A 25822-nucleotide genomic window follows, 5' to 3' on the forward strand; every position below is an offset into this window, starting at 1 on the left:
CTTTATTTTTTCAATTTTTTGCTATTTTTCATTTAGTTTTTGTTCCGTTTCCGCTCTGTTGTTTGCTTTTGTTTGTTTTGCTAGATACCTATGTGGGTGATTAAGGATATACACAACTTACTCTTTACCTTGACCCTGTTGCATACGGATCAGTTCAGGTTAATGTTATGAGGTAGTTACTAGCTGCAGGCCTGCATCATATCCTATATAAAACTATTCTATATACGCCTTTAAACAGATGCACATCCTCTCCTCATCGTCTATCTACTATCATCTACCTCATTCCTTCACTCCCCCTCCGCTTTCTTCGCATCCTCAACCAACCTCGCAGCAATCTTCCTATGTATCTCCCTCCAATTATTATCAACCTGGCCTTTCACAATGCCTAGCAGCAGCTTAGAGCAACTAATCGTAACATCCTCCACCAGCTCCAGCCCCCCTTCTTCTCCTTCTCCTTCTCCTTCTCCTTCTCCTTCTCCCTCTCCCTCCCCATTATCCCCCGTGCCCTTCCTCTCCCGTATCGTCCACCTAGTCTCCATAACCACCGACAACGGGCTGCGAATCCTCACCCACAAGCCATCCTTGAAGTCCACAAACTCCTCGTTGCTCACGACGCTCGAGCTCCACGCCGGGTTTGGCACATGGTCCACGACCTCGTATAGCTTGACGGCGGGCTCGCCCAACGGCTCCAGGTCCCGCGGCAGCTGGTATGCTGATTTGGCGGCGGCGGCGTCGGTGCTGGTGGAGGTGGGGGGTAGATCCCGGTGCGAGACGTAGTGCGGCTCGCACTTGAGATAGAAGACGTGGTCGTGTAGGAGCTCGACGGCGGCGGCTTTAGTGATGCGGGCGTGGCCCTCGGAGGGGATCGGCGAGGTGTTAACGAGCTTGGTCGTTCCTGTGAAGACTTAAGTCCGGAGGGTTAGTCGTTTGGTTATTCTACAATAGCTACATAGCTATCTAAGTAGCTAATATGTATATACGTGTGTGCATGTCTATAGTGATTTACGAGTGTGATGTAGATAATGAGGGTATATTGTGTATAATAGCACTAATGCAGCTGAAGATGCGATAGCGATATCTCGCGGGTGGCTGCGCTGCGGGGGAACAGGAACAGGAACATGAACGGGAACAGAACAGAACAGGAACAGAACAGGAACAGAACAGGAACGGGAATGAGAAGGGCAAATCAGAGGTTAGGCCCGTATGTATAACATAGAACTTACACGACATTATTCAAGCTGAGCCTGCAAAGTTTCGATGTGATATAATATCTTCAAGTCGAATTGTTAATTATTTCGAACGTAAATATCGGCAGTCTACGATATTTACCTACATATATCTATCTTACCTACCTCGTACTCAGCTTTAGCTAATAGAAACACGGATACGGATACCCTGACATGAACCATAAACGGCTAAAGGGGGCTATCATATGGCTGTCATGCTCCCAAGGTTACATTTGTAGCGCCTGGATTAGGTATAACTTATACTAAAACTACAGGGCCTTAAATAGCACGGTCCGTCGCCGCGAAACCGCTATTCAATCGGTTCTGGTTTCAACCCGAAAGGAGAGTAGATGCCGTCAACCTTACATGTTCCTAGTAGTTATAGGAAGATTTTATTAGTAGTTTCGGTTGTCCTCCCCGTCTTCGTTAACCAAATTCGGATAGACAAATACAATCTTTACCTTAGTTACTTCTGAGCATCCACAACGCATACACTCGTCAAAGTCATCGCATCACCGCTCAGAAGAAAAAGCGTCCGGAGAATATAATCATTACTAATAATTTCATTTGTGACTTTCGGGCGATGGAGGCAACTCTCCTGTCGCCTCATGCCTCTGTTTCCTAAGGGTATCTCAAGTATGGCCGGCATCCCCGATTCACATCGCAGTCTCTCTAAAACTTTTTGGTCGTATACCTGCTTGCTCCCTACGCCATCACTAATTTGTTTCCTCTTCCGCCGCCTAGTCATCCAATACCACGACTTGGTCCGTCTGCATTCGAACCCTACCGGCTGCCATCGCCTTATGATACATAGCCTGGGTTGGGTTCTTAGCCGGTACCTGGCCTTTGGGATGGTTCTGTTTTAAAAGCGTTGGTGAGCGCGTCAAGAGCCGCCTAACGCTTTCGTCTACGGCTCTAATCATATCTCCCACGCGGTGGTCCGTCTTGCACGCAGCCGCGTCAAGCAAAGAATGCCACACCTTATTATCTGCATTCCAGACCTTTTCGAGTGCCTGCTTAAACTCGTCATCGGGTTTCTTTACCGCGCCGGCTTCCTCGCGGGACATTACCCATTCAACGCTATCACGACGTTTTTGGAGTCGGATCTGTAACGTCAAACGGCGCGTGACGTGTGAATTCCTACTCGGTGGAAGATAGTAGCGTATATCGAACCAATCCAGGTGCGCTACGAACACTTCGACGCGACCTTGATTATTCGTCTCGAGACCAGCCCAAGCATCCTCGACTGAGTCTAAAGCACGATGGATTGGCAACGTGCTTGATAAGAAAAATGGTAACTTCTCGCAACGAAGGTCCGAATTGACAAGTTGTCGGAATAGATCCAAGGCGCGTAGCTGGGGATTGCCCTTGTCGAACAATAGCCTAGTTCCGTTCGGACCTAACTCTAACGTCGCCTTCCAACGGGGACCATGTAGCTGCGCTGCCGTACCGGCCTCCGATTTTAGTCGGTCTGTATAATTAACCACGATCTTTGTAAGTGTAATCTCCTCGCACTGGATGTCCCTGTCGCTTTGGCGTATCGCATCGATGCAGTCGGCTAGCTTATCAATGGCCTGTAGGCGTTGAGCAAGTGTGTCCAGCATTGTGCCTCCAATTTTCTCCTCCAGACGAAGCGCAAATACCCCTAACCGTCTGCTATATGCCACATCCCGTTCAACATGTCCCTTAAGCAGGCCAAACCTAGAAGGTTTGGAAACCTGAATCCGAGCTTCTAGGAATATATGCAAAGACTCTTTTTGCAACGATGCATTTCCCCCGGTACCCTCAACAGCCATTAAATGACGGTCTGAAATCTGCGGTTTAGTAGACGGGCCACTTGCGCCTCTGAACATAATCTGCACGTAGTCATGTGCCCAAGATGCAATTCGCCGACCGGGCTCGTTCGATTGGGGTGGCCTCAATATATCCGTAAGCCTTAGAAAGATGGCTGGAACCTTCAAGCCCGGGGGGAGTGCGTAGTTGATTCCAGCGTAAGTGGAGTGTTTGACTCGTCGTTGATGGAGGGTCCTCATGTCCGTTATATGAGATATTATAGCAGCAGTAAAGATGGTTAAGTTGGAGAAGAACTTGTTTTTGAGGTTTGGCATGTAAGAGCTGAACGGTAACTTGGTAAATGATGAGAATCGCGGGTCTCCTGTAGGAAGATTATAGCTGTGCAATATTTCATTAGTCGTAGGCTCAGAAAGGGACGGTCTTCAAAACTTACACTTCCGTCAAGCACCACATATCCCCGCTTAAGCTCATGTTTACCATCAAATACCACTGGTCTGTCCAACCACGCCGCCTGAGCCACACAAGTTGGCCGACTTCCCGTGACCTTAATGCTTCCTTAACAGCCTCCGTTCTCACGGGCGCTTTGCAGACGAACCAGCCTGTGCTCTTCCCGCGTCGGATAATTTCGTCGACGACGTAGTGACATCTTACACCTTCTACACAGACAGCCCCGTCTTGGATAGGATCTTTCGACAGCCAGTTTAACCTGTGCTCTCCTTTCCAAGACATGCTCGACTGCGGCTTCATCGAGAACAATCCGGTGATGGGGCTGACTCTAACGGTCAGATAGTGGTCGTAACCTATTTGCACCCTGAGCGACGATTGTGCCGGGTCGTCCTTTTGTACGTCTAGAGCAAGGCCGGCTTCCCGCTTGGTAAATCGTCCATTCGGTTTTAACTTGGAGTATATTGAGCCAAGGATATGTCCGATATGCCTTCCGATGACACGGTTCAAAAGATCCTCCGTTGAGATAACCGCATCGTCAAGTGGAACCTCTACGTCCTTCACCTCCTTACTATCCCTAAACCAACGTAAGGTAAGATGACTCGTCGATTTAGGATCCTCGGGTGCATCTGCTTTCTTGCCGGTACTAACACCTAAGATAATCCAACTCTTCGGGCCCTCCGGCGGGTAGCGGCCCACCCAATATTGAATAGCCAAAGCCCGGTTAAGCCGCTCGACCTTGAGGGTATCCACCCAACGATCCCTATTCAGCTCGAAAGCTTGGCGCAGGTATTCCGTAATCTTGTGAGTTAGCACCAGCTCGTGGAGGAATTTATAACACCCCCTGAGGCCTTCTTTTTCTAGCATCTCATTGACTTTGCCTTCCAAATGCATTCTCATCGAGTCGGATAGCTCAGAGGGTGCCGGGGTGAAATCGAACCGAAAGTCGATGAACCAGAACTGCTTCTCGAAGTCCTCGTCGGCTATTGTGAGGTCTACCTCGAACTCACCAGGAACCTTGAAGGTGACGCGCCCAGAATCGATGGTGTAGTCTCGAAAATGGTAAGGAATATTATCATAGTCCTCTAAATTCAGTCGAATCGAAAGTAGCGTGTTCAGGTTTTCGATCCATTGCAGCTGCTCTTTTTGAGTCAGAGGAGGAGGGTCAATGTAATTGAGGTCCGGCATCCAGGGGGCGGTTCCGGTGGAAAGTACGTGGAGAGCAGTTCGCAGGTCGGGGTTTGGAAGTCGCGCGAAGGCCAGGGACCATCGATGATCTGCCATAATGGCCATAATATCAAAGTACCTCTTCTGCTCCATTCTGATAAAAGAATGCAAGTCGATCAGACTGCTGACAGATGAGGCGTTCCTGCTCCATCTCGCAATCACTGTCGCTTTTACCCATTCGGCGTGTTTATCCTGGATGAAGTTTAGAATTCTAGTCTTCTTGCTGAGATTTTCGGGTGAAGTATCGTCTGTTATGGCGGGACCGTGTGAGGAATTGCCGTTAACAGCAGAGGACGGCGCCGGCATCTTAGCCAAAGCAACGATCTCATCCGCTAGCTGGTTGTGGGTTTTCTGCGCGAGTCGCGACAGCAGCACACTCAAGGGAATGAATCCATCTGTAATGTGCTTTATCTCATCTGGGAGGTCGTTCATACGCGACGGATTAGAGCCTGTTCGCTGTAGCTGCGCTACATTCGCCGCGTCGCCGTGTTCTTTCCTGTTCGCCATGGAGATTGCTCCGTTATTGCTACCAGCCCCAGCCCCGGCCCCGGTAGAAACGCCATTGCCATTGTGTCGGTCAGGAGCGGATTGAGGTGCGTGATTCCCGTTGCCGTTAACAAATTGACCGTGGTCTCTGTCATGATTTGTGGGTAGCGACGCCCGAACGCCGTTCTCCATCATGACGACACCAGGCATCATATGCCTCGAACCCCCTTCCGCCGGCGCGGCGCGAGACTGAAGTTGGGCTCACCAGGGCCTCTGCGATATCGATCGGAAAACAAGCGGGAGATATCGATGCTCTGATGCTCTGAGGCATGTGTATATTTCGTCGGCGAGGGGGGTGCGAGGTCTCCTTTCGATGTAGTCTGGTTTTTCTAGTGTCTTTGTCCTGTTCGCATGGGAGTTCTCGTCGTAAAATTCAAAAAGTCGAGGGGATACGAGGTACAGAATTAATAATGCCTCTTTGGTCCCTCTAAAAAATAAATGGTATTCGGTAGTGCGTGTTTGGCCTATATGCGCAAAGCGACGGTGAGGACTGTACGTAGCGTAAAGGGAATGGCGGAGACGCGATGCTTAGCAAAATGTTCGTTGGTACAAAGAATGGCGAGAGGTGGAATGAGTTCATGCGTAAAGGAAATCGTCGAGGCGAGGCAAGGCAAAGGCGGGTACGGATGACGGACAGAACAACAGCGACCAGTGCGTTCTTGCCTGAATGAGTCTTGGCGTGATTTGGACTTACCTATGCAACGCCTACAAGGTCGCTGCTGTGGTACAAAGATACAACCTAACTTTTCCAGTAAGAATCCCAATTTTAGTACTAGCCACGTTTAGTAGAACCTATCACAGCGCGACAGCCACATATTATTTTTCACCGATAGCGATAAAAGAGACCTGAGGTCCATCAATCATGCCCAAGAATCCCATACATTAGGTACTATTTTGGTTCTTGATCTCCGCAAGGTTGAATAGAAACATACAGGGCGATGGTGAATTCTTTAAACATTCACCGGAGCTAGGTCCAGGAACCAAGACTTTTCTCCTCATCTATGTGACTATATCATATCATGTCATGACATGTCGTGTCTTGCATTTGACAGTATTACATGTACCTACCTACCTATTTGACTCCCTACCTACCTTTGTCAGGCTTGCCTTTTATACTACCATACATTAGCTTCCTACTGCTGTGCTACGCATAATCATGGCCGCAATAGTTAAGCCGAGTAGCGGAGGTGGCTCTTGGGCGGCCTATAGGAATCATCCCGTGACCGGGAGTTGCTGTTGAAGCATTCTCACACCATTACCTATTACTACTGTACATGCCCGCTGCATACCTGTCTAGCTACACATATGAAATATTAAGAGGTAGGTAGTACCACACTATCATCGTGGATATGCTTACTCATAAAGGGAGGTATTCAGCAAAGAAGGTTGCATACCTCTCTTATAGCTTGATTAAGAAAAGGATATGGCAGGCAGAACTAATATTATTGACTTTTGATTAGTAGCAATAAAACAAACACAAATAGTATTATGGGGATATCCTAGGCTTTTATGCCTTCTATCTTAATAAAGAAATATCTACCTATAAGCATAAAATGAGCGGGAAGATCTACCCCTCGGCGTCCTCCGGGTGGGGCCGCTCTCGGCATAGGTTAGGTACGGCAGGTGTGACGTCGACGGTCGACGTCGATGAGGTAAGAGAAATAACACCCGGTACCTTGGATAGATTAATAAGTTCAATAATTCCGAACCGTACAATGAATCTCCGCGCTATAAATTCCCCAACCTCGCATCTAATTACCCGGAGCCATTATGTCGCCAAGCAACTTCTCGCTAGCCAGTAAGGTCAAGGTAAGTGATGTATCATCTTTATAAAATGCAATATATCGCAAGCCCCGTCTCACTCAGCTGACGTTGAATTGGTCAGCTGCCGAATGGCAAGCTCATGCCCCAGATCCAGCTGGGCTTGTACTTGATGAGCCGCCAGGAAGTCAAAGCAGCCGTGCCGTGGGCGTTGGCTGCAGGCTACCGGGGCTTTGACAGTGCCCAGATGTACCGCAATGAAAGGGAAGCCGGGCAAGCTATCCGGGAATACCTTTCCGGCTCTAACGGCAGTACGGGGGACCTCACGCGCCTGGACGTATTTTACACCTCGAAACTAGCTAGCAATAGCACATCTTACCAGACCGTGCGCCGGTCTATACGGCAGTCTGTTGAGGCCTGCGGGCTCGGCTATATCGATCTGTTTCTCCTCCATAGCCCGTATGGCGGTCGCGAGGCTCGACTGACGAGTTGGAAGGCCGTTGAGGATGCGATCGATGAGGGGGAGGTCAAGTCGGGTGGAGTCAGCAACTACGGAGTCAGACACGTTAGTCGCCATCTTTCAAGCGGAAGACGTTGCCTAGGGAGAGCTTTATTTGACTAACCGCTCAGCTGGGCTTAGATAGAAGAGCTCATAGCGTCAAAGCCAAGGATTGCTCCAACGGTCAACCAAATCGAGGTACACCCTTTCAACACGCAAACTGAGATCAGGGCCGCATGCGCCAAGTACGGAATCGTCGTCGAGGCCTACGCTCCGCTAGCTCGAGCCATGCGTATGAAGCATCCGACCATCGTGGAACTATCAAATAAGTATTCGTGCACGCCTGCGCAGCTAATGATTCGGTGAGTTAAGTCTATAACGACGAGAGAATTTCTACGTTGGGCATCGATATTAACGGTAGATAGGTGGTCGCTTCAGCACGGGCTCGTTCCTTTGCCGAAGAGCGCAAAACGCGAGCGTCTGCTTGAAAACGCGCAGGTAGGTGGCTTTGAGATCTCCGCGGAGGATATGGAGACGATGGACGGACTTGATGAGAAACTGGTTACGGATTGGTAAGTCACGCGCAATAAATACTACCGACTATAGCCTATGTTGACAACGAGCTATAGGGATCCTACCGATGCGCCTTGAAGCAGTGGTAGAACCATGAGCCATCGATGTTGAACTATATTTTATAGGGTAGATTGGGTTGCACGTTTCTTATAACTAAAAATTAAAGGGGGGGTCACTATCACTTCATTGTCTATATTCACCAAAATCTTCTCTAATGGTCACAGACAAACCTGTATATAAAGATCAGATTGGAACCAAACCAGTATGTAAATTCTACATGTAGTCTCTGAGTAGCTCGACTTTGAGAGAAATGCCTATGTCATACTTTTGCTAGAACTCAGTAGCGATTGTGAGAAACAGACAGCACAAACCCTATAGTTGACAGCAAGACAAAGTATAATGAAAGAAACTCGAACAGGAGCTCAACCCAAGCTAACGAGCACGGCACAAAGGCCTTGCTACGTAAATTATGAGAACTTCCATTGTCTCCCGAACAGCTCCTAGGTCAACTGTTTCTACCTGAAGCTAGTTGTTACACCCTATTAAGAGAATGTCTATACAGAAAGATTATCCAATGGCGTTGCATACCGCCTCTAGTGGTATGACGATAGACACAAGTTCTTGAACCTAGAATATACTCGTCAAAGGAAGATGTAGATATTTTTCTATATGAACTGCTTGTTCCCTCTCCTAGTACTCCAAAGTACCTGTACAAAGCTCCTGGAGAGATTTTGGAACACAAGGTTACGAATAGCTACCGACTCGATGCATCACGCTGCTAGCGGCGTGGGATACTTTCTAGGAGAACCATCCTTAAACCATTTACATTATCATATTACTATCACGGCGGGGGAAACGTTACAAGTGTCGTATCTCCTCCCTAGGCTCTCAACTGGCATATTCGCCGTCCCATAGTTGAGTACCTAAACATATTAGTTTACAATTAGCTACCTCTACCTGATTACCAATACCAATCGTGTCCGGCACAGTAGCTTAAGCAATAGAAATTTCCTCGTGCTACGTATAATTCACAACCAGAAGTAGTTGTAGCGTAGCATAACTCCTCTCAACTCTGCTGCGAATGGCTGTAACCGTACCCACGAAGCCTGGAAGCGATGCAAAAAGTATTGCAAAACCAGAGCCGGGCACCACCAAAGAACAAACCGCAACTGGGACCAACGGGAGCACCGGGGTTCGGACCTTCATCGACAGGAGAAAAGGCGAAGAAGTCTACGAGGCCATATGCACCGGTGGGTACCAATGCGGCGGCACCCTGAACGACGGGATGGGGAAAGCTAATAACCGCAGGAGACGGGACGTGCGAAGGTGGCTTCTGATACAGATGAGAGGGCCGAAAGACGAGGCGGAATATCGACGACTTATGTCTTCTACGGACCCTACAAATGGTGATAGATATCTATACTCATGAATAGATTTACATATTTTGCATAATCCAACGTACAGTCCTCGCACAATGTAACATCGTCGTCTAGAATTACTAAACCGCGTGGCTGTATCCGCCCAACCGCCTCCGTCCGTATTTGTACCATTTCCTAGCCTCGTCTGCCCAGAACACCGAGCTCGACAATGCGACCAACCTGACGAGATCAAATAGCCCCAAGGCTTCCGTCTGGAACACCTCCTGGAGCCACGGGAAGTAAATAACAAGCAGCTGACCAGCTATGCTCAACGACACTGCCCAATTGAATAATTTGTTGGAAAATAAGCCCACTTCACCCCTGAAAACAGATTTGCTCTCCGACCGGCACGTTAACGCGTTGAACATATCGAACAGCACAAAGCACGTGAATGTCATTGTCGTATCCCGTCGTGAGACTTCGCCATCTAGCATTTCGCGAGTATATACGACCATGGTACCCACCATAATGATGGCAGCTGAGGTCAAAACACGTTGAAGTAGGGCCTTCGTAAGCACCGGCTCACTTCGAGATCGTGGCGGTCGGGACATGACATCGGGATCTACTCGTTCTACACCTAGAGACTGGGCTGGCGGGCCATCCATAATGATATCTTTGAATTTAGTGTTAGTTGTAGAATAATAATAGAGAAGCGGAAGTACTTACTGATCCAGAGAATCTGCATAGCATTTAAGGGGGTCTTGAACCCCATGCAGGTGCAGATGAAGACTAAAGCTAAACTAGCTACGCTGGTACTAAGCTGGAATGTGATGAAGTTTTGGATGTTGTTGAATATGCCCTTGCCTTCTTCGATGGCGCGAAGGATCGTAGAGAAATCATCGTCCGTTAGAATCATATCGGAAGCTTCCTTTGCCACGTCTGTTCCATGCAAACCCATAGAAATGCCAATGTCAGCCTTCTTTAACGCTGGCGCATCGTTAACTCCATCCCCAGTCATGGCAACAATATCGCCGCGCGATTGGAGGGCTCGAATGATTTTTAATTTGTGATCGGGGTTTGTACGTGCAAATATAGTCGTGTTCTGGATCGCGGCCGCGAGGTCGTCATCACTCATCGCATCAAGTTCGTCACCCGTGAGTACGGGTTTCACCGCAATTTGGTTTGACGAGTGTTCACGAGGCGTAGCAATTTGCATGCCGAGTTCTTTTCCGATAGCCAACGCCGTAGTCGCAGAATCGCCAGTGATCATTATGACCTTGACTCCGCCTCGCATCAATTTTCGAATGGAACGAGAGACCCCAGGTCGCGGGGGATCGCTCATCCCTACCAATCCGGTGAAAGTCAACCCTCTATACAATTCTTCGTGAGACGGCAGCCCTGGGCTTTGACTCCCATCTCGACTAAGTGGCGTAGTACTTCGTGTAGAAACACCATGCCCGGATTTGCTTCGGAAGGATTTGGTGACTGGACCGCTCGCGAACGCCAAGACTCTGAGTCCCCTTTCCGCCATTTTTTCGGCTGCCTGTAATGCCTCCTGACGCCGGACAGAGTCCATGACAATCTCGCGGCCGTCGGCAGTAAGAAACGTGTCGCAAGCATCGAGGACCTTATCTATGGCGCCCTTCATATAGGCATATTCCTTGTCGCTGTTCCCGGGTTGCGCGCCGATTACCACACCCATCCACTTCCTTTCGGAGCTAAAAGGAGTCTCAGCTGTTCGGGGACCAATCGAGTCCCTCACGTCGTGCTCCTTAAATCGGTCGAGCAAATCGAGCATTGCAACATCAGTTGGCTGCCCAACCCATCGCGTATACGGGGCAAATTCTCTACCTTGAGAATCTGGTAGTACGGTTTTAGCGGATTGAGTAAGGCGCGCATTGTTTGCGATATTGCCGATTCGTAGGATCCCCCGTACCGCGGTATTAGGCGTCCTTTCTGCTGCTTCGTCGTCCGAATCAACATCAACCGGATCTTTCGTGCCAAAATACCACATCTTCGCTGTTGTCATATGGTTCATGGTTAGCGTCCCTGTCTTGTCAGAGCAGACAACGTTAACGGAGCCTAGCGTCTCGACACTTGGCATTTTTCGAACGATAGAGTTATGCCTCGCCATGCGATGGACACCGAGAGCTAGGGTGACTGTCACAATAATAGGTAATCCTTCGGGAATCGCAGCAACAGCAAGCGAGATGGATATAGTAAAAATCTCAAGGAGGTTCTTGCCTTGTAATAGCCCAACTAAAGAAATTAAAGCGATTATGCCGAATGATATCTGGCTGAGCTGTTTTCCTAGATGGTCCATACTTATTTGAAGGGGAGAACGGGGGCTTTCAGTGCCTGATACGCTCGTGGCGATCGTCCCGAAATGGGTGTTGCCGCCGGTAGCAAAGACGATACCTTGTCCATGACCAGACTTGACCAAAGTTCCCATGTACGCAATATTGTTAATTCCATGATTGCGTGCATCTTCTTTGGTTTCCCCATTATACGAAGGGGGGGATAGGGCAGACGGGATAGGGAGTCGTAATGCACTCTGGTCAAACGCTGATGGTGCATGGCTACGGAATCGCGCATCGGCAGTCATTCTTAGCGGCTCGTTCTCCCCCGTGAGATTCGATGCATCAATGGTCAGATCGGCAGCTCTCGTAATCCGAATGTCAGCCGGGATACGGTCGCCCGTGGTGAAAAATACCAAATCCCCCGGGACCAACTGGGCTGCCATGACCTTTGACGACGTAGCTTCCATTAATTCCTCTCCTGGCGTCTCTGATTCAGATCCGATAGGTTTCTCTTCGGGGTCGCTAATGGCGGGAGGCCACGTTGAATTCTTAATTCCTGGCGAAGGCCGCGTCGGTTGCGCCCTGACCAGATGAGCATGGTTGGGAACTAGATGGTTGAGAGCTTCGATAGATTTTTCGGATCGATATTCTTGCACGAAGCCAACGGTGACGACTATGGTCACAGCGATGGTTATACTGACAGCATCGTCCATATTACCAACGAAGATCGAGAGGAAGGCGGAGGAGAGGAGTAGGATAATCAGAGGCTCTCGGAACTGCATTATGAATCGAAGCCATAGTGGATCTGGGGGATCGTGAGGGATCTCGTTCGGGCCAAAGTCTCCTAGTCGCGAGAGGGCCTCGGTAGGCGAGAGGCCGTAAGTTAAGGAGGTTTGAAGCCGCGCTGCTGTTTCGGCAGGTGTTAGAAAAGAAAAGCTATCTGCTACGGACTGCAACAATGAAATATGTTAGCAGCTTATTCCAGCTTGGTAAACCATTAACGAAAACCTCTTGGGCCATCGTTCGAGGTGTCCCTGGGGGGGAAAACCTACCCGTGATTGAGCAGATGTGGTACGGGCATGGCCCGATCTTCTAGTGATCGACCGCGACCGTTCATCAAAGTCGTCTCCATCTTGGTTATAGTCTCGATCTATTCCATTAATGTTGGGTATCGCTATAGGAAGCAGTGACTCGTTATCGGTCTCGCGATCGCGCCACGGCCATGGCATCTTGGGAACGAGGGCGACAGGCAAACCGCAGAAACGCAGTGCTACATCGGGGGGAGATCTAGTTACATTAACAAACACACTAGCAACTTAGGATTGCTTGAGAAGATAACAAAAATGTACTCGTAGAATTATGAAGTATATAAAGCAGTAGAAAAATGCATATTAACGAGCTGGGTTGAGTAGAGTGACGTCTGTTAGTGATGTCTAAAGAAGATCGCACCTGGCGAACTTTTTGGCCAAATGCGCATCTGGACGACGTGGACGGTGGACCTTTTTCCCCCAAAATTGGGGCCACAACCAATACTTTGGGAGTGCAGTGCCCTGTAAGGCAAGCTCGGATCTTGGAAAGTTGCTTGCCGATTTCGTACCTACCAAGCTTATCGAGCCTACCTCTAACGTTAGGTAGTATTTAGCGCCATCGTAGCACGCTAAGGCAAGATTAACCCCTTGTTGCAGCGGTGCAGCGTGCTGCGTGGCTGCAGACCTTCAGCCTCATACCATGAACAACCTCAGTTTTTATGAGGTACCTAGGGATACAAACTCGTCACAGGTTACCTAAAAGTTCATGTTGCGCATCAAGCATAACGCGTATGCATAGGACAGCCCCGAGCTTGATGGGATTCCTTTTGTAAAACCTAGTTAATCTATATTAAAATCATAGTTTAATGCTATAGACTTTCTCGTTGAAAAGGGGATAGCTTGTCCTATAGCGAGTTTCGTTTCCGGCTTAGAGTTAGATTCCTGCATAAAGGTGTCAAGTTTATAGGTTATACGACATAAAGCTATAAATATGTTTTCTAAAAGTCGTTAGCGGCTCATGTCTCAAATGGAAGTTATAAAACGAGCCAGTATTTGCATTTTCAGATAACAGTTCTGGTATGTTACCTACCTACTCACTTATTCATATACTTATTGCTAATGTACCTAGTTATACAGGTACCTATTCCAACTTAAGGCTTTAAATGTAGCTCTACATAGATGTGAGTAACTTTTCAAAACTTGGTATATAAATGCAGTTATCCACACTTTATACTCAGGTGTTAACGTAGGACTTTATACCCAAATGGTAATTTTATGATCTCAATAGATGAAGTTAAGCAAGGTCAAAGACGCACAAGTTGCACCTCTAAAGATATATATATGTTGAACAAAGGCACTATAAGATAGGTATAGGTTACCTAGGTTAGGTACCTAATGTAAAGTATTACCAGCCACAGAATTTCGACCCGGAAAGAGTTTAGTCCTAGCTTACATTCGTAATCATTTTTCCAACAAGATTTCTGGGGAGGTACAATTCAGCACTGTCTGCAGGTAGCAGCCTGGAAATACCCAATTAAAAGTCATAGTCCAAGTCACAGGAAACCCAATTAAATGGATTATTCACCTTAGCTGCCCCACTATGTACCCTAGTAGACCTCCAGCCACTTGGATTTTAAGCAGGGAAACGGATGATTTTTTTTTTAGTCGCCCTGCTCAGCAATCTTTCGCTTGCGGTCAGTGGACGACCCAATCTCGAATCACTTTTTCCTACGCTGTTCCCCCCCCAAAGATCCCCCCTCCACTTCTAATTTCAGTCTTTCATTCAACTCATCTGCCCTCTTTCCGACCTTGCAAACATCCACCACCCCTACTCAATATATACTTGCTATCGCTCGTAGCTTCAATCCCATTTACGCGCGCAATACTACGATTGCGCATCAGTCGCGCCGATTAAACTGTGGGTTTCAAACTAGCAAAAGTCGGTGCGAGCGCTGGCTTCCAACGCGGTCTGCGCCCAAAACAACGCGCTCCTATTCCCTTGTTTACACCACCCGATACCTCCCGCCTTTCGTCATTATCTCAGACAAGGGGACCCGACCCTAACGCGTTGTCGCACCTGCAAAGCCCTTATCATTTCTTTAATGTCATAATTATTACTCGGTTGCCTTGCATTTCCCTATCATCCTAACCCTCTGCTCCTCCAAGCCACTCCGTCATCGCTGTCGCGATGTTCTATTCCGAGACTTTGCTTCAGAAGACAGGGCCTCTGGCCCGAGTCTGGCTGTCAGCAAACTTGGAGCGCAAACTCTCCAAAACTCACATTCTGCAATCCAATCTGCCTGACAGTGTCGATGCCATCATCACTCCTAACCAAGCGCCGATGGCGCTCCGCTTAAGTGGTCAGCTCTTACTTGGTGTTGTCCGAATCTACAGTCGGAAGGCCCGCTATCTTCTGGATGATTGCAACGAAGCTCTGCTCAAGATTAAAATGGTTAGTCTTTCCATACGGGTTACCCCTTGCCTCGCTAACTGAGTTGGTAGGCTTTTCGTTCTACTGGAAACAATGATATACCGGAGAATTTGAATATGCCAAATCGGGAGGCATTGATGCTTCCTGATCGTATTACCCCTGCCGACAACTTAAACATTTTACCACCACCAGATGCCAATTGGTTGCTCGGCCAGATGGAAGATGTGAACGCCCCCCAGAGTAGCGCGGGCTCTCGAGGCCGTGGCCGACCGAGCAATCGCGATATCAACTTGCAAGAGGATTTCAACAATAGTCAGTTTTTACACGAAGATCATATGGATGAGGACGAGGTAGCACTTGCTCCTATGGACGACTTGGAGTTAGACCTGGATTTTGGAATGGATATCGACGAGCGACCCCGAGGGGACAAGAGTATCGAGATGGGTCGAGACGCACCTGCACCTCGAGCGGTTGAAGATGATATCTTTAGCGAGCTAGATGTTGCGCCACTGGCAAAGGGCGCGGGCCGTGAGCCATCGCTGACTCTCGACTTTGGAGACGATAATGTTAGGATCGCGGACGGGGATGGTGATATTCCGATGGACGATGATTTCCAGTTTAATATTGGAGATCAGTCAGTAGCGCCTGAGATGGGTGGTGCTCTTGGCCTCGATCGAGCTCGCATTTCGGAGTCTCCTCTTTCTGATATCGACGAGAACGTAGCCCGGGATGTAGAGGAGTGGACGCGTCTGAACAACACCAGCATCTACGAACCGGGCCAAGAACCCGAGGAGCCTGAACCCCATCCTCAGAAGAGGTCAAAGAAGCGCAAGATATTTGGGCTGGACCCATCTACTCAGCTTACTAGCGCGCACATCAAAGAACAGCAACAGAGCCACGAAAATATTCTGAAGGCACCCACCTTTATCTCGCGAGATCCTTATTTCCTAGCCCTAATTGAGCTTAAGAACAGCGGCAGTTTTGTGTCTAGCATCATGGGCGACGCCCGTAGCAAAGCCTGGGCTCCGGAATTGAGGGGACTGCTATCACTTGATTCTATCAGACCAATCAATGACCTAAAGCGAAAGAGAGATAGCGGTGTTGCTGATGTTGGCGAAGAAGAGGACCAAGGAGCATCTAAATCGCCTCGCTTGGACATAGGTGACGACGACGACGGACTAGTTGTCGCCGGCGCAGGCCTGGGTGATCGCAGCGTTGCCCCCGATGGCACTATCCTTGAGATTCCCGCAGACGACACTATCGTACACCAAGACGACGATGACGATCATCAGCCACGTGAAGGAAGCCCAATGCCGGCGTTTGACGAGACCACAGCCCCTATAGTACACCCCGCTGATAGTGGCCCAGTCTCCATGGGTACGAAACATGCGGTCCACGTACTTCGAGATCTGTTCGGCGAAGAGGCAGCTACCAATGAAGAGAAGAGGAAGAAGTCGGTAGTATTCCAGGACCTTCTCCCCGAAGGGAGAACCTCCAAGGCGGACGCTACGAAGATGTTCTTTGAATGCTTAGTGTTAGCAACCAAGGATGCCATCAAAGTCGAGCAGAAAGAAGGTACGCTCGGCGGTCCTATTCGGGTCAGAGGAAAGCGTGGTCTATGGGGAGCCTGGGCCGAGACAGAAGCTGGCGGAGAAATTGCGAACCAAGAACAAGCACCGCAAGCCGACCAACCCGAGCCTGCTATCGCCACGCCTTCTCGAGCTGTAGCGGCGGCAGCATGATTGCTTATTGCTTATTACCGGGTAATTGGTGATCGTGGTGATAAAGATGAAGTAATGGTTCATGTATATACTTCGCTGCACTTGTTGGGATATTCCCGAGCGGTTCTAACAAACATAGTCTAACGGTGTCACGGCGCATGGGAGATACGGGGCTAGGAAGATACCAACAGCCGCGGGCGTATTGGTCGTCAAAATCATGATGGGAGTTTCATTCGGGTCGGGCTGGGTTGGTTGCATTCTGATTATGATTTAGCCTTAGATAGCTCCCGGGCGACAGAGTCTGATATTACTGAGTTAATACATCGCAAAAGCGTTGTTTTCAAACGAGTTCAAGTTCGTATGTAGTATAGGTAGTTATGCGGATATCAGTAACTACGTTTTGAATATTATATGGTAAATAATTAGTGATGTAAATAGCTTATACATTTAGTGTAGTAAGTTGAGTGATGTCCCATATGGTATCCAGTAATGAGCTAGTTATACTTTATAGAACTATAGCGTTAGTCCTTAGGTCTATCTGACTATGCCTGCTATAGTATATATCTACAATTATGACTTTATTTACACCCAAGCTAGCGCAATAAAGTTTTGACTTCCTCAAAACATTTGTGGCGCATATCCTAGTCATTAATGTGCGTATTACCTACACAAAGGTTAAGACGTAAATAGCCAGGTACATAAGTAACGTAATATACTAGCGTGAACCGTAATGTAGCATGCTCTCGGACCGGTAGGGCCACCAAACAAAAGTTAGTATCGCAGATCAGCGACCCACGTGTCAGCCTCAACTCCAACTTCATGACTACATCTTCTTCCCTTTGAGTCTTTGTACGAGTATAGAAACAATGTGCCGGAGCTCCAAAGAAGCCACCTCCTTAGCTTTCAATTATAATACCAATAAACTGTATAGTACATGTTTATTCTTACCGAAATACTACTTTAATTCTAATAGGTCGTCGCTACTACTTGGAAACCTTGATTCGCCTGGATGATCCAAGCATGTGGATATCCCATTCAGAACGGCAAGGACGATAATAGCATACTCGACAAGAACGAATGGGCCACTTCCCAGACGAGAACTAAGCTGTCAATAGAAACTGCGACGCTCATTCTCCTCGTACACTTCCTCCATTGTCTTCAGACTATATCCTAATCGACGGCTTCCATATTTACTCCCAGAGATACCACATATCCAGTTCGGAACTCCTTTCCCTTTGATCGGAATTATTACTTTATCGTCAAAGTAAACAAACGTAAATAATAAACAAGGGAATAATAAACAATACGAGTCCGCGAACTCGCTTTCAGCGGCTTACCCAGGCTAGGCTACTACAACATTTTATTGTTTTTTTGCCTCTTGGGATCGAAACTACAATGGTCAAAACTTTAGTTGATCTGTGCACCAATGTGTGCATTAAAAACGTCAAAGGTAAGTCACTAATCCCATCACTGCTGTTGTACCGCACACCTCACTATCATTCCACCTCATTATTATCCCACATATTGTCAAAGCGCTTCCCATCCCACCAATTCTACGCCGTATTCTCCTTCCAATTTCCCACATCGCACAATTCTTGTTCCTCCTACAAACTTCGCAAACAACACTAACATAATGGGTCCTTCGCTAGACATCTCCGACGTAGGCAGCGCGCCTTACTCAATTCTGCGCTCGATCCTTCTGAAGATCGACAATCCCGCGCAACTACGAGAGGTGGAGGAGAGATCTCCTCACATCCAAGGCGATGACGCCGAATGTTGGCAGCGTCTCATCAACCGCGATTTCCCTCACCAAGTAAAGAAGCATAACTTCGAACCACGCAACCCTACCCTGTGGCACAAAGTCTACGACAAATACAAGAAGATCGAAGTCGAGGAGAAGCGCGCTGCATTGGAGAAGTTGACTTCTAGCCTGAAGACCATTAAGAAGGAGAAGCAGGAGAAGGCCAGCAAGGTTATCAATTATGACGCAAGGATCCTCGGTCCCGCACCAGGTCGTCGCAAAGGCGTGGGCGGACGAGAGGTTGCTGGCGCGGGCGGTCTTCGATGGGGTGGCGGATCGCGAACTAAGACGACATCGGCTCAGAGCATTATGCAGAAGGCTAGACGGGAAGCAGCCGAAATCAGTCGCCGAAATAAGCTCATGACTCCCACCGGCCAACTACCGGTCCGACGGGGACAGATCGTCCAAGCTCCGCTTGGTATGCGAGAGGAGCATCGGATCAAGACTCTTCCTACTATGCCTACTCCGAGGAGAATTCAAGCGCCCCAGCCGCGTACCGGAGAGCGCTGGGAGCGAGAGCAGAAGGAACGTGAGGCTCGGTTGCTCAAATTGAAGAACGGAACTACTACGAAGAAAACGACTATTATCTCGGACGACGAGTTTGATGAAGACGACCAGTTCGACGACGACGACGACGAGGTCCGGGAGGGAGGTAGTTTGAATGTTGAAGAGCTAGAGGATCTCTTTGACGACGACACGCCTTCTACATCCAATGCCCCCAAACCCATCAAGACTGCCGCGGTGTCTCAGAATAAGCCCTCCTCTTCGCACTCATCGGTCACCAACCTCAGCCTTACTCGCGCATCTGGTTCATCCGGTCTCGCTGGGATGAAGATGGGTCACTCCTGGAAGAACAACCCTATGAGAATTGTTCCCATCGAGTCGCCTACGCAAAAGACGGCTTCTAAGTCATCGGCATCTTCTCCGCCAGCGGCCAAATATACGGCAGCTTCTCCTCCCCTACGACCCTCGATGCCATCAAAAGCATCCTCTTCGCATCCTCCCGCGGAGGGCTCTACCTATACGGGTACTAGCAACTCAAGCGCCGACCCTAAACCCAAGCCCAAACCTATGCTCGGACAGAAGCGAAAGGAACCTCCTAGCGTTTTCATGAAGCCAAAGTCGAAGGGCCGACGAATGTCCTAAAGGACATAATGTCCAGCGCGGGTTTTAGATTGCTCGTTAGGGGTCAAGACGTATGCAAGATTCTATCTATTAGTACACGAGACCGCTAAGCAGCCGGCTTCGGCAAACTCATTCTACGACGCTTTCGTCACTTTCTACGAGATTTTCTCTTCTTTTCAACCACTACTAAAATCGGTTTAATCTCGAGGGATTCTCTACTATAGGATGGGCGTAACGATGATATCGGATCTATCGTTTCTCTGTACAACGGTTTTTTTTCTTCTCTTTCTATTCCCCTTACGAGGGTACGATGATTTACACATGGCGTCGGAGGATATGACATTTGCAAGGAGAAAGGCTGCGTTGCGTTGCGGATTTGCTTCTCTTTATTCCAAGAAGGGAACAGAGAAGGCCAGTTACTAGATATGACATTGATGCCTGTCACCTCTCTCGATACTACGGCATCCTGGTGGAAATGCGCCACGGAGGCTGGCCTGTATATGCATAGCTCGGCAGTAGGAGGATGGATATATACTGCGGAAAGGAAGTAGCGGATGAGCACGCTGCGTTTGTATTTAGTCCATGAGCTGCGGACTTTATAGACAGCCACTGATTTATAATGAGATGCATTGGGTTTTAAAAGCCAGGCCTATCCTATCTTTGTGTCTACGTAACGTAAACCATACTACACATATACTTATCGTAAATTGCAGTCAAGACTTAGTAGACACTATCCCTTAGAACTCCTCCGGTGCTGTCACGGCTAGAAATAGCCAGATTACTGACAAAATAGCGGGATATATATCTCGGCCGGCAAAGCCAAGCACGGAGGCTCACAGCTGGATCAGTAGTCAAGATTCATGTAGTTCATCTTAATTCGGAACGCTACTTCTAGGTGCGTGGGTCCGTGTACTTATGTGGTCTATTAGGTAGCGGCAATTCCGCGATGCCAACCAAGTCTACCTAGCGGAACAGGAGTCTTCCGTAACAGCAGAGAGCATAAGTTCCAATATGCGCAGGCTTATCCACGATCTTTCCCGACGGCAGCACTATTATTTCCCGCATAAACGCCGTAGTAGACCTTGTCATCCCTACCGGTACTACTGCAGACTCTATCTTATAAGAAGTAGGAGGTGTGACGGCTGCCTAGGTAGGTATCGAGGGCGCAATGTGACAGATACGTGGCTGGGAGCTGGGAGTTGGGAGTTGGGAGTTTAGAATCCAGAGGGAGGGTCGGAAGGGGTGGGAGGGAGGGAGGTGTCTAGCAGCAGCAGCAGCCGCCACGCAGGGTCAGGACTAAGTGCAGAGTTGCGTCGGGAACGATGGCGGCTTCCGTCATGGTTAACTGGTCGTGTCTGGGTGTATCGTATGGGATTAGTTATAACTGTTTGCGTAGAAGGTAGAGGGTAGAGGGTAGAGGGGGAGGATATGAACTAGTAGTCGGAATAAGCGGGAGAACGGGAGAGAACGTACAGTTGCTTTCCGCCGTAGATAAGTCGCTGCTGATCGGGTGTGATTCCCTCCTTCTCCTCGACCTTCTTCTTGACATCCTCGATCTAGGGAGATGAGATATATGGTTAGCACCCTAACATCTAATGCCGTTTATCTGTCTGTCTGTCTGTCTGCTTGCGTGCTCCTCGGGAATAGAGGTAAGATGGCGCAATGCGGTAACAGTTCGTCGGCACTCCTTCAAACGAACAAGAGACAAGATAGGCCAGCGTACCTTGGAGGTAGGCTCGACATCGAGCGAGATCAGCTTGCCCGTAAGGGTTCTCACTCTGCGCCGTCTGTTAGCTCCGTCCGTCCGTCCGACCTCACGGGCGCGGTGCCGAAGAAGAGAAGGGCGACGTACTTGATCATCATCTTGGCGGTGTTGGAGGGTGGCGACCTGGGGGGTTTAGAAGTGAGTGGTTTTGAGGATGTTGTATCCGCAGGCAAGTGGCAGCGTATGTGTATGACGGGAGATGGTTGGCTTATGATAAGTGACGAGAGAGAGGTACCCATGGTGACATGGTCCCATACTCGGGCATAGTGGGGTGTCTACCTGGGCAGGTGGGGCTTATAAGGTATGTACCCCACCTGAGGCAGCCTTCACTTGCTGAGTGCTCACTTAGGTAATGGACTCATGCCCAAGTACATGTACCTATGTGTTTGTTCCAAATGGTATCATATATCCAAAACGCCTCACTTAAACAAATCAAACTCTTAGTTTCGGATATCAACATATTTACCAACATGAACGACTACCTAAGGTAAGTGAGTAATCATATTCATACTCCTATAAAATGCTCTCCATCTATGTGTAAGCCGAGTGGAGATCAGTTTAGGCTATCTTGTGTAGTTTGAATATAGCAAAGCGTTGCATGTGTAAGCACTAAGCTGTTTTTCTCATCGAAGCCTGAGCCTATAAAGCAGGACGCAGTCGTAAATTCGTATTTTACAAGTATTATTTTAAACATACAGTGGAGATTTTAGCTACTCCTAGCCGCTCGTCCCTATTGCTTGCTGTTACGGTCATCGCTAAACACATTTAGGCCGAGACCTTCCGAGTCGAGTAGCAGTCTGTTTCTGCCACCTGCTTCTTGCAATTGGGCGGCAATGACTCTTGCGTTTTCGATCTTCTTCAACTCGACGTACGCCTTACTCTTCTTGATCGCCTCTCCGATAAGCTCTGCTGATCGTGCTTCACCCTGCGCCTTAACGACCATGGCCTGCTTCTCTTGTCTCGCCTTGTCGACAACGAAGGCCGCCCTCTGAGCCTCCTGCTGCGCTACCTGCTTCGCTTCAACCGCGGCAGTGAACTCCGGGGAGAAAGCAAGGTGCTAATAACCAAAATTAGTAAATTAATCTTCTACTCTCATGCGAGCACTCCTAACGTACCGTAAGAGAAACGTCATCTAATAAGATGTTGAATCGTGCAGCTCGCCTCGACAGGTTGTCTCGAACTAGTCTAGCAACGTTCTCTCGTTGCGTGATCAGCTGGCTGGCATTGAACTGTGCTACCACGCTCTTTAGAACCTCATTCACGATAGAAGGCAGAACTCGCTCATCGTAGTCCTGTCCGAGCGTCCTGTAAATCTGCGGGAGCGCCTCGATGCTAGGTCGGGAGAGCACACGGCAAGTAATGTTGACCATCTGTAAATCCTTGGTGCCGGTAAGAGACGAAACGTTTCTCGGTTTTGCTCGTACGTCATAAGTTATCGGAGTCTCGAACCAAGGGATCATAATATGGGTTCCTATAGGTAGCCGTGTGAGCATGGCATTTTATATAGTACGACAGAAGTTAGGAACCCGGACAGGCCGGACTAACCTTCAGTGTAGATTTCCTTGCTGACACCACTTATTCTCCGGTACTTGATGGCTCGGTGACCACCGTCGACGTTGAATAGGGAGTTCTGCAGCAGAAAAATCCCACCACCAATTAAGCCGACAGCTGCTGCTGCCATACCCGCACCGCGAGGAGGGCGGCCACCAGGAAATCCACCTCGGTTCTGGCGCACCATCGACCGCATCCTCTCCACGTAGTCGTCCATTGGAGAACGCGACATCTTGGGCAGGGTTATGCGATGTCAAATGGGAATGGTGGCGGTTTCGTTGGTGATGTAGTGACAAATGAGGATGTGGTGCTAGAACGTTGAAAAGATCCGGAAGCTCTTAACTCCAACCAATCGTGTTCCGGTTTTTTTCCCCTCCGACGTTGCTCAATGGAGCTGAGATACATGTACCTAGGTACCTACTAATCCATCCCAGGCTCCAGCACCTGTAAGCGGCCCGTGCTCGCGGTAACATTAGTGAACGCGACTTCTACATATGCCTTATCGATAACCAAAAACGTCGATCTCGGATCCTCAAAGCTACGACGCAGACCTTATCCATTATCCAGTATCCAGTATCTCTTGTGCTTGGTCCGAACCAAACCAATTCACCTTCCTATCAGCAGCTTCTTCTCCCCTTTCCCTCTATTATACCTCGGTTCTTCTTCGACCTTCAATCCGCGAGTCACTCTCGACAACAATGTCGACAAAACAACCGTCGCGTGTCGTCTTCGTCGGAAATATTCCCTATGGATTATCGGAAGAGCAGATCACCGACATCTTCAGCACTGCTGGCAAAGTCCTAAACTTCCGTCTCGTCTACGATCGCGATACCGGTCGGCCCAAGGGCTTTGGATTTGCAGAGTACCCCGACGCAGGTAGGATCTTGGCCTCTACTACGGTTGTACATCGTACCCATACTTACTGCTTCTCATTCTAGACTCGGCAGCCTCAGCAGTTCGCAACCTAAACGACTACGAAATCATGGGGCGGAAGCTCCGTGTCGACTACAGTACGGAAGGTCGGGTCGATGGCGATGACTCTAACAGCGCATCCACGACTACTGGCCAGCCCGCAAATGGCGCTTCGTATATCGTTCCTCAGACTGTTCCCGCAGGCTCGCTACCCCCTCTCCCACCCGGAAAAGAGCTGCCTGCTGGAGTGAGCGCTACCGATGCTATCTCCAGAACGCTCAACACTCTACCTCCGAGCCAGCTTCTCGATATTCTCTCTCAGATGAAATCTCTAGCAACAACCGACCCAGGCCGCGCGACGGAACTGCTACAGCAGGCGCCACAGCTATCTTACGCTATCTTCCAAGCTCTATTATTAATGGGTCTCGTCTCTCCCGAAGCTATACATTCTGTTGTCGATTCTTCGGCTGCACCGCCCCCAGTCCAACAACCCGTACCCGGCTATCCCCCCGCGTACACGGGTGCCACGACGGTCACACCCCCAGTCGCTGCACCGTATGCGCCGCCCGCTGCAGCAACTGCTCAGCCTGGCTATGCGCCTCCTACAGCTAGCACGCCGGCCATGGCGCCACAGCAGGATACGGAGGCCCTGATGCAGGCAGTCATGAACTTATCGCAGGAGATGATCGATCAGCTTCCCGAGGCGGAGCGCCAACAGATTTTGACTCTAAGAGCGGGCATGATGGCCCAAAGACGCTAGGTGCCTTGGTGGCCATGAGGTATAGTCATTTTCTGTCAATTTTCTCATACCCCTGCGGACAGTTGCAAGTTGGCGTTCAGGTTACGGTTCAGGTACAAAGGCATTCGGAACACAAGGCATCGCGCCCTATCTCGAGGGAGTAGGGCTGGTACTACGCGCTATATGTAATAACGCTATTGGTGTGCCATGGGAGAGTAAGATTTGGCATTGATAATAACGTAATGCCGAATACTAAATCTACGATATGAACACATCTAATAATGGGTTTCTATTCATCTCGAGAGCTACGCTTATACGCATATTCCGTACTAGAGTGGCACCAAAAGTTCAACGGATATATTTCGGCGTCGTACCTAGAATATGCTTCAGCTTTTAACAATTCATCCTTTCGTATTCTGGTTCGTAGAACGTGGCCCTCATACCATTTTACTAGCACTGACTCAATAAGGCAACGCTACTGTCAATATTCTAGTCCAAGCGTGTCCCATGATGATGAGTTGCCGTTGTTTACTCTTGGACCTAATATGAACTCTAGATATGACCCCGATTACGCGTCGTTACTAACTTCGAAGATAGCCGCGCCTCTTTACAAAGACATCGGAGCCAATGATATGTTTCCTATATTTGATTAGATAGCATAAGGCCAGTATCTTGGTTCTACCGAAATACTGTTGCTTGCAACATTGAAGTCGATCGAAGAACAAGACGAGGTTGTATTCCGTACATAGTAAATAAACCAACGTTCGACGATATGTATCAAGCCAGCATAATGCAAGCCCTTTATGTAAAGTTACCTTACCCACTTAATGTTCTCGGCCAAAATTGGAAGCTACCAAGGCTTATCTTGCAGGTGTCCCGTCCCGTTAGGTACCGCATTCTAGATCGATTCAAGGTCTTTAAGAATAGCAATCTTTGGACATAAATTAATTTATGAATTTATATAAACCGAATAGAAGCATTCATGAGACGTCTAGATACCCCAGAAGCAACGCTCAAGCTT

At 48.8% G+C, this 25822-nt stretch overlaps 8 protein-coding genes across 8 annotated transcripts; 4 read left to right on the forward strand and 4 right to left on the reverse strand.

Annotated features, from left to right (window-relative positions):
* Positions 1 to 287: 287 nt before the first annotated feature.
* On the reverse strand, positions 288 to 5369 carry F4817DRAFT_362269 (MED14-domain-containing protein; the record flags this gene model as incomplete). Its single annotated transcript, XM_049306511.1, has 3 exons — positions 288 to 904; positions 2014 to 3398; positions 3454 to 5369. 3 exons carry the CDS (start codon positions 5367 to 5369, stop codon positions 288 to 290), a joined length of 3918 nt encoding a protein of 1305 aa, XP_049154155.1.
* Positions 5370 to 7023: 1654 nt separating this feature from the next.
* Positions 7024 to 8451, forward strand: F4817DRAFT_353007 (aldo-keto reductase family 1 member E1). Its single transcript, XM_049305290.1, has 4 exons — positions 7024 to 7563; positions 7639 to 7859; positions 7923 to 8069; positions 8127 to 8451. The coding sequence occupies exons 1-4, from the start codon at positions 7141 to 7143 to the stop codon at positions 8146 to 8148; spliced, it is 813 nt and encodes a 270-aa protein (XP_049154156.1). The 5' UTR covers positions 7024 to 7140; the 3' UTR covers positions 8149 to 8451.
* Positions 8452 to 9533: 1082 nt separating this feature from the next.
* F4817DRAFT_296965 (calcium-transporting ATPase type 2C member 1) lies at positions 9534 to 13057 on the reverse strand. The gene is made up of 3 exons (XM_049299748.1): positions 12781 to 13057; positions 10155 to 12678; positions 9534 to 10101 (listed from the first exon to the last, which is right to left on the reverse strand). Exons 1-3 carry the CDS (start codon positions 12955 to 12957, stop codon positions 9569 to 9571), a joined length of 3234 nt encoding a protein of 1077 aa, XP_049154157.1. The 5' UTR covers positions 12958 to 13057; the 3' UTR covers positions 9534 to 9568.
* A 1751-nt stretch (positions 13058 to 14808) lies between these two features.
* Positions 14809 to 17350, forward strand: F4817DRAFT_296993 (Rec8 like protein-domain-containing protein). The gene is made up of 2 exons (XM_049299749.1): positions 14809 to 15208; positions 15259 to 17350. Exons 1-2 carry the CDS (start codon positions 14945 to 14947, stop codon positions 16927 to 16929), a joined length of 1935 nt encoding a protein of 644 aa, XP_049154158.1. The 5' UTR covers positions 14809 to 14944; the 3' UTR covers positions 16930 to 17350.
* Positions 17351 to 17723: 373 nt separating this feature from the next.
* F4817DRAFT_353012 (RNA polymerase II transcription factor SIII subunit A-domain-containing protein) lies at positions 17724 to 20476 on the forward strand. Its single transcript, XM_049305291.1, has 2 exons — positions 17724 to 18358; positions 18558 to 20476. Exons 1-2 carry the CDS (start codon positions 18304 to 18306, stop codon positions 19853 to 19855), a joined length of 1353 nt encoding a protein of 450 aa, XP_049154159.1. The 5' UTR covers positions 17724 to 18303; the 3' UTR covers positions 19856 to 20476.
* Positions 20477 to 20580: 104 nt separating this feature from the next.
* On the reverse strand, positions 20581 to 21852 carry F4817DRAFT_353016 (ubiquitin-related domain-containing protein). The gene is made up of 4 exons (XM_049305292.1): positions 21687 to 21852; positions 21558 to 21612; positions 21308 to 21390; positions 20581 to 21189 (listed from the first exon to the last, which is right to left on the reverse strand). Exons 1-4 carry the CDS (start codon positions 21836 to 21838, stop codon positions 21096 to 21098), a joined length of 384 nt encoding a protein of 127 aa, XP_049154160.1. The 5' UTR covers positions 21839 to 21852; the 3' UTR covers positions 20581 to 21095.
* A 13-nt stretch (positions 21853 to 21865) lies between these two features.
* On the reverse strand, positions 21866 to 23461 carry F4817DRAFT_353019 (band 7 family-domain-containing protein). Its single transcript, XM_049305293.1, has 3 exons — positions 23145 to 23461; positions 22715 to 23070; positions 21866 to 22656 (listed from the first exon to the last, which is right to left on the reverse strand). Exons 1-3 carry the CDS (start codon positions 23380 to 23382, stop codon positions 22330 to 22332), a joined length of 921 nt encoding a protein of 306 aa, XP_049154161.1. The 5' UTR covers positions 23383 to 23461; the 3' UTR covers positions 21866 to 22329.
* A 142-nt stretch (positions 23462 to 23603) lies between these two features.
* Positions 23604 to 25543, forward strand: F4817DRAFT_353020 (hinge domain of cleavage stimulation factor subunit 2-domain-containing protein). The gene is made up of 3 exons (XM_049305294.1): positions 23604 to 24026; positions 24089 to 25220; positions 25271 to 25543. The coding sequence occupies exons 1-2, from the start codon at positions 23849 to 23851 to the stop codon at positions 24820 to 24822; spliced, it is 912 nt and encodes a 303-aa protein (XP_049154162.1). The 5' UTR covers positions 23604 to 23848; the 3' UTR covers positions 24823 to 25220; positions 25271 to 25543.
* Positions 25544 to 25822: the final 279 nt, after the last annotated feature.

Source organism: Daldinia loculata (assembly GCF_022478755.1).
Source record: "Daldinia loculata strain CBS 113971 unplaced genomic scaffold F4817scaffold_89, whole genome shotgun sequence".
NCBI classification, from domain to species: Eukaryota; Fungi; Ascomycota; class Sordariomycetes; order Xylariales; family Hypoxylaceae; genus Daldinia; species Daldinia loculata.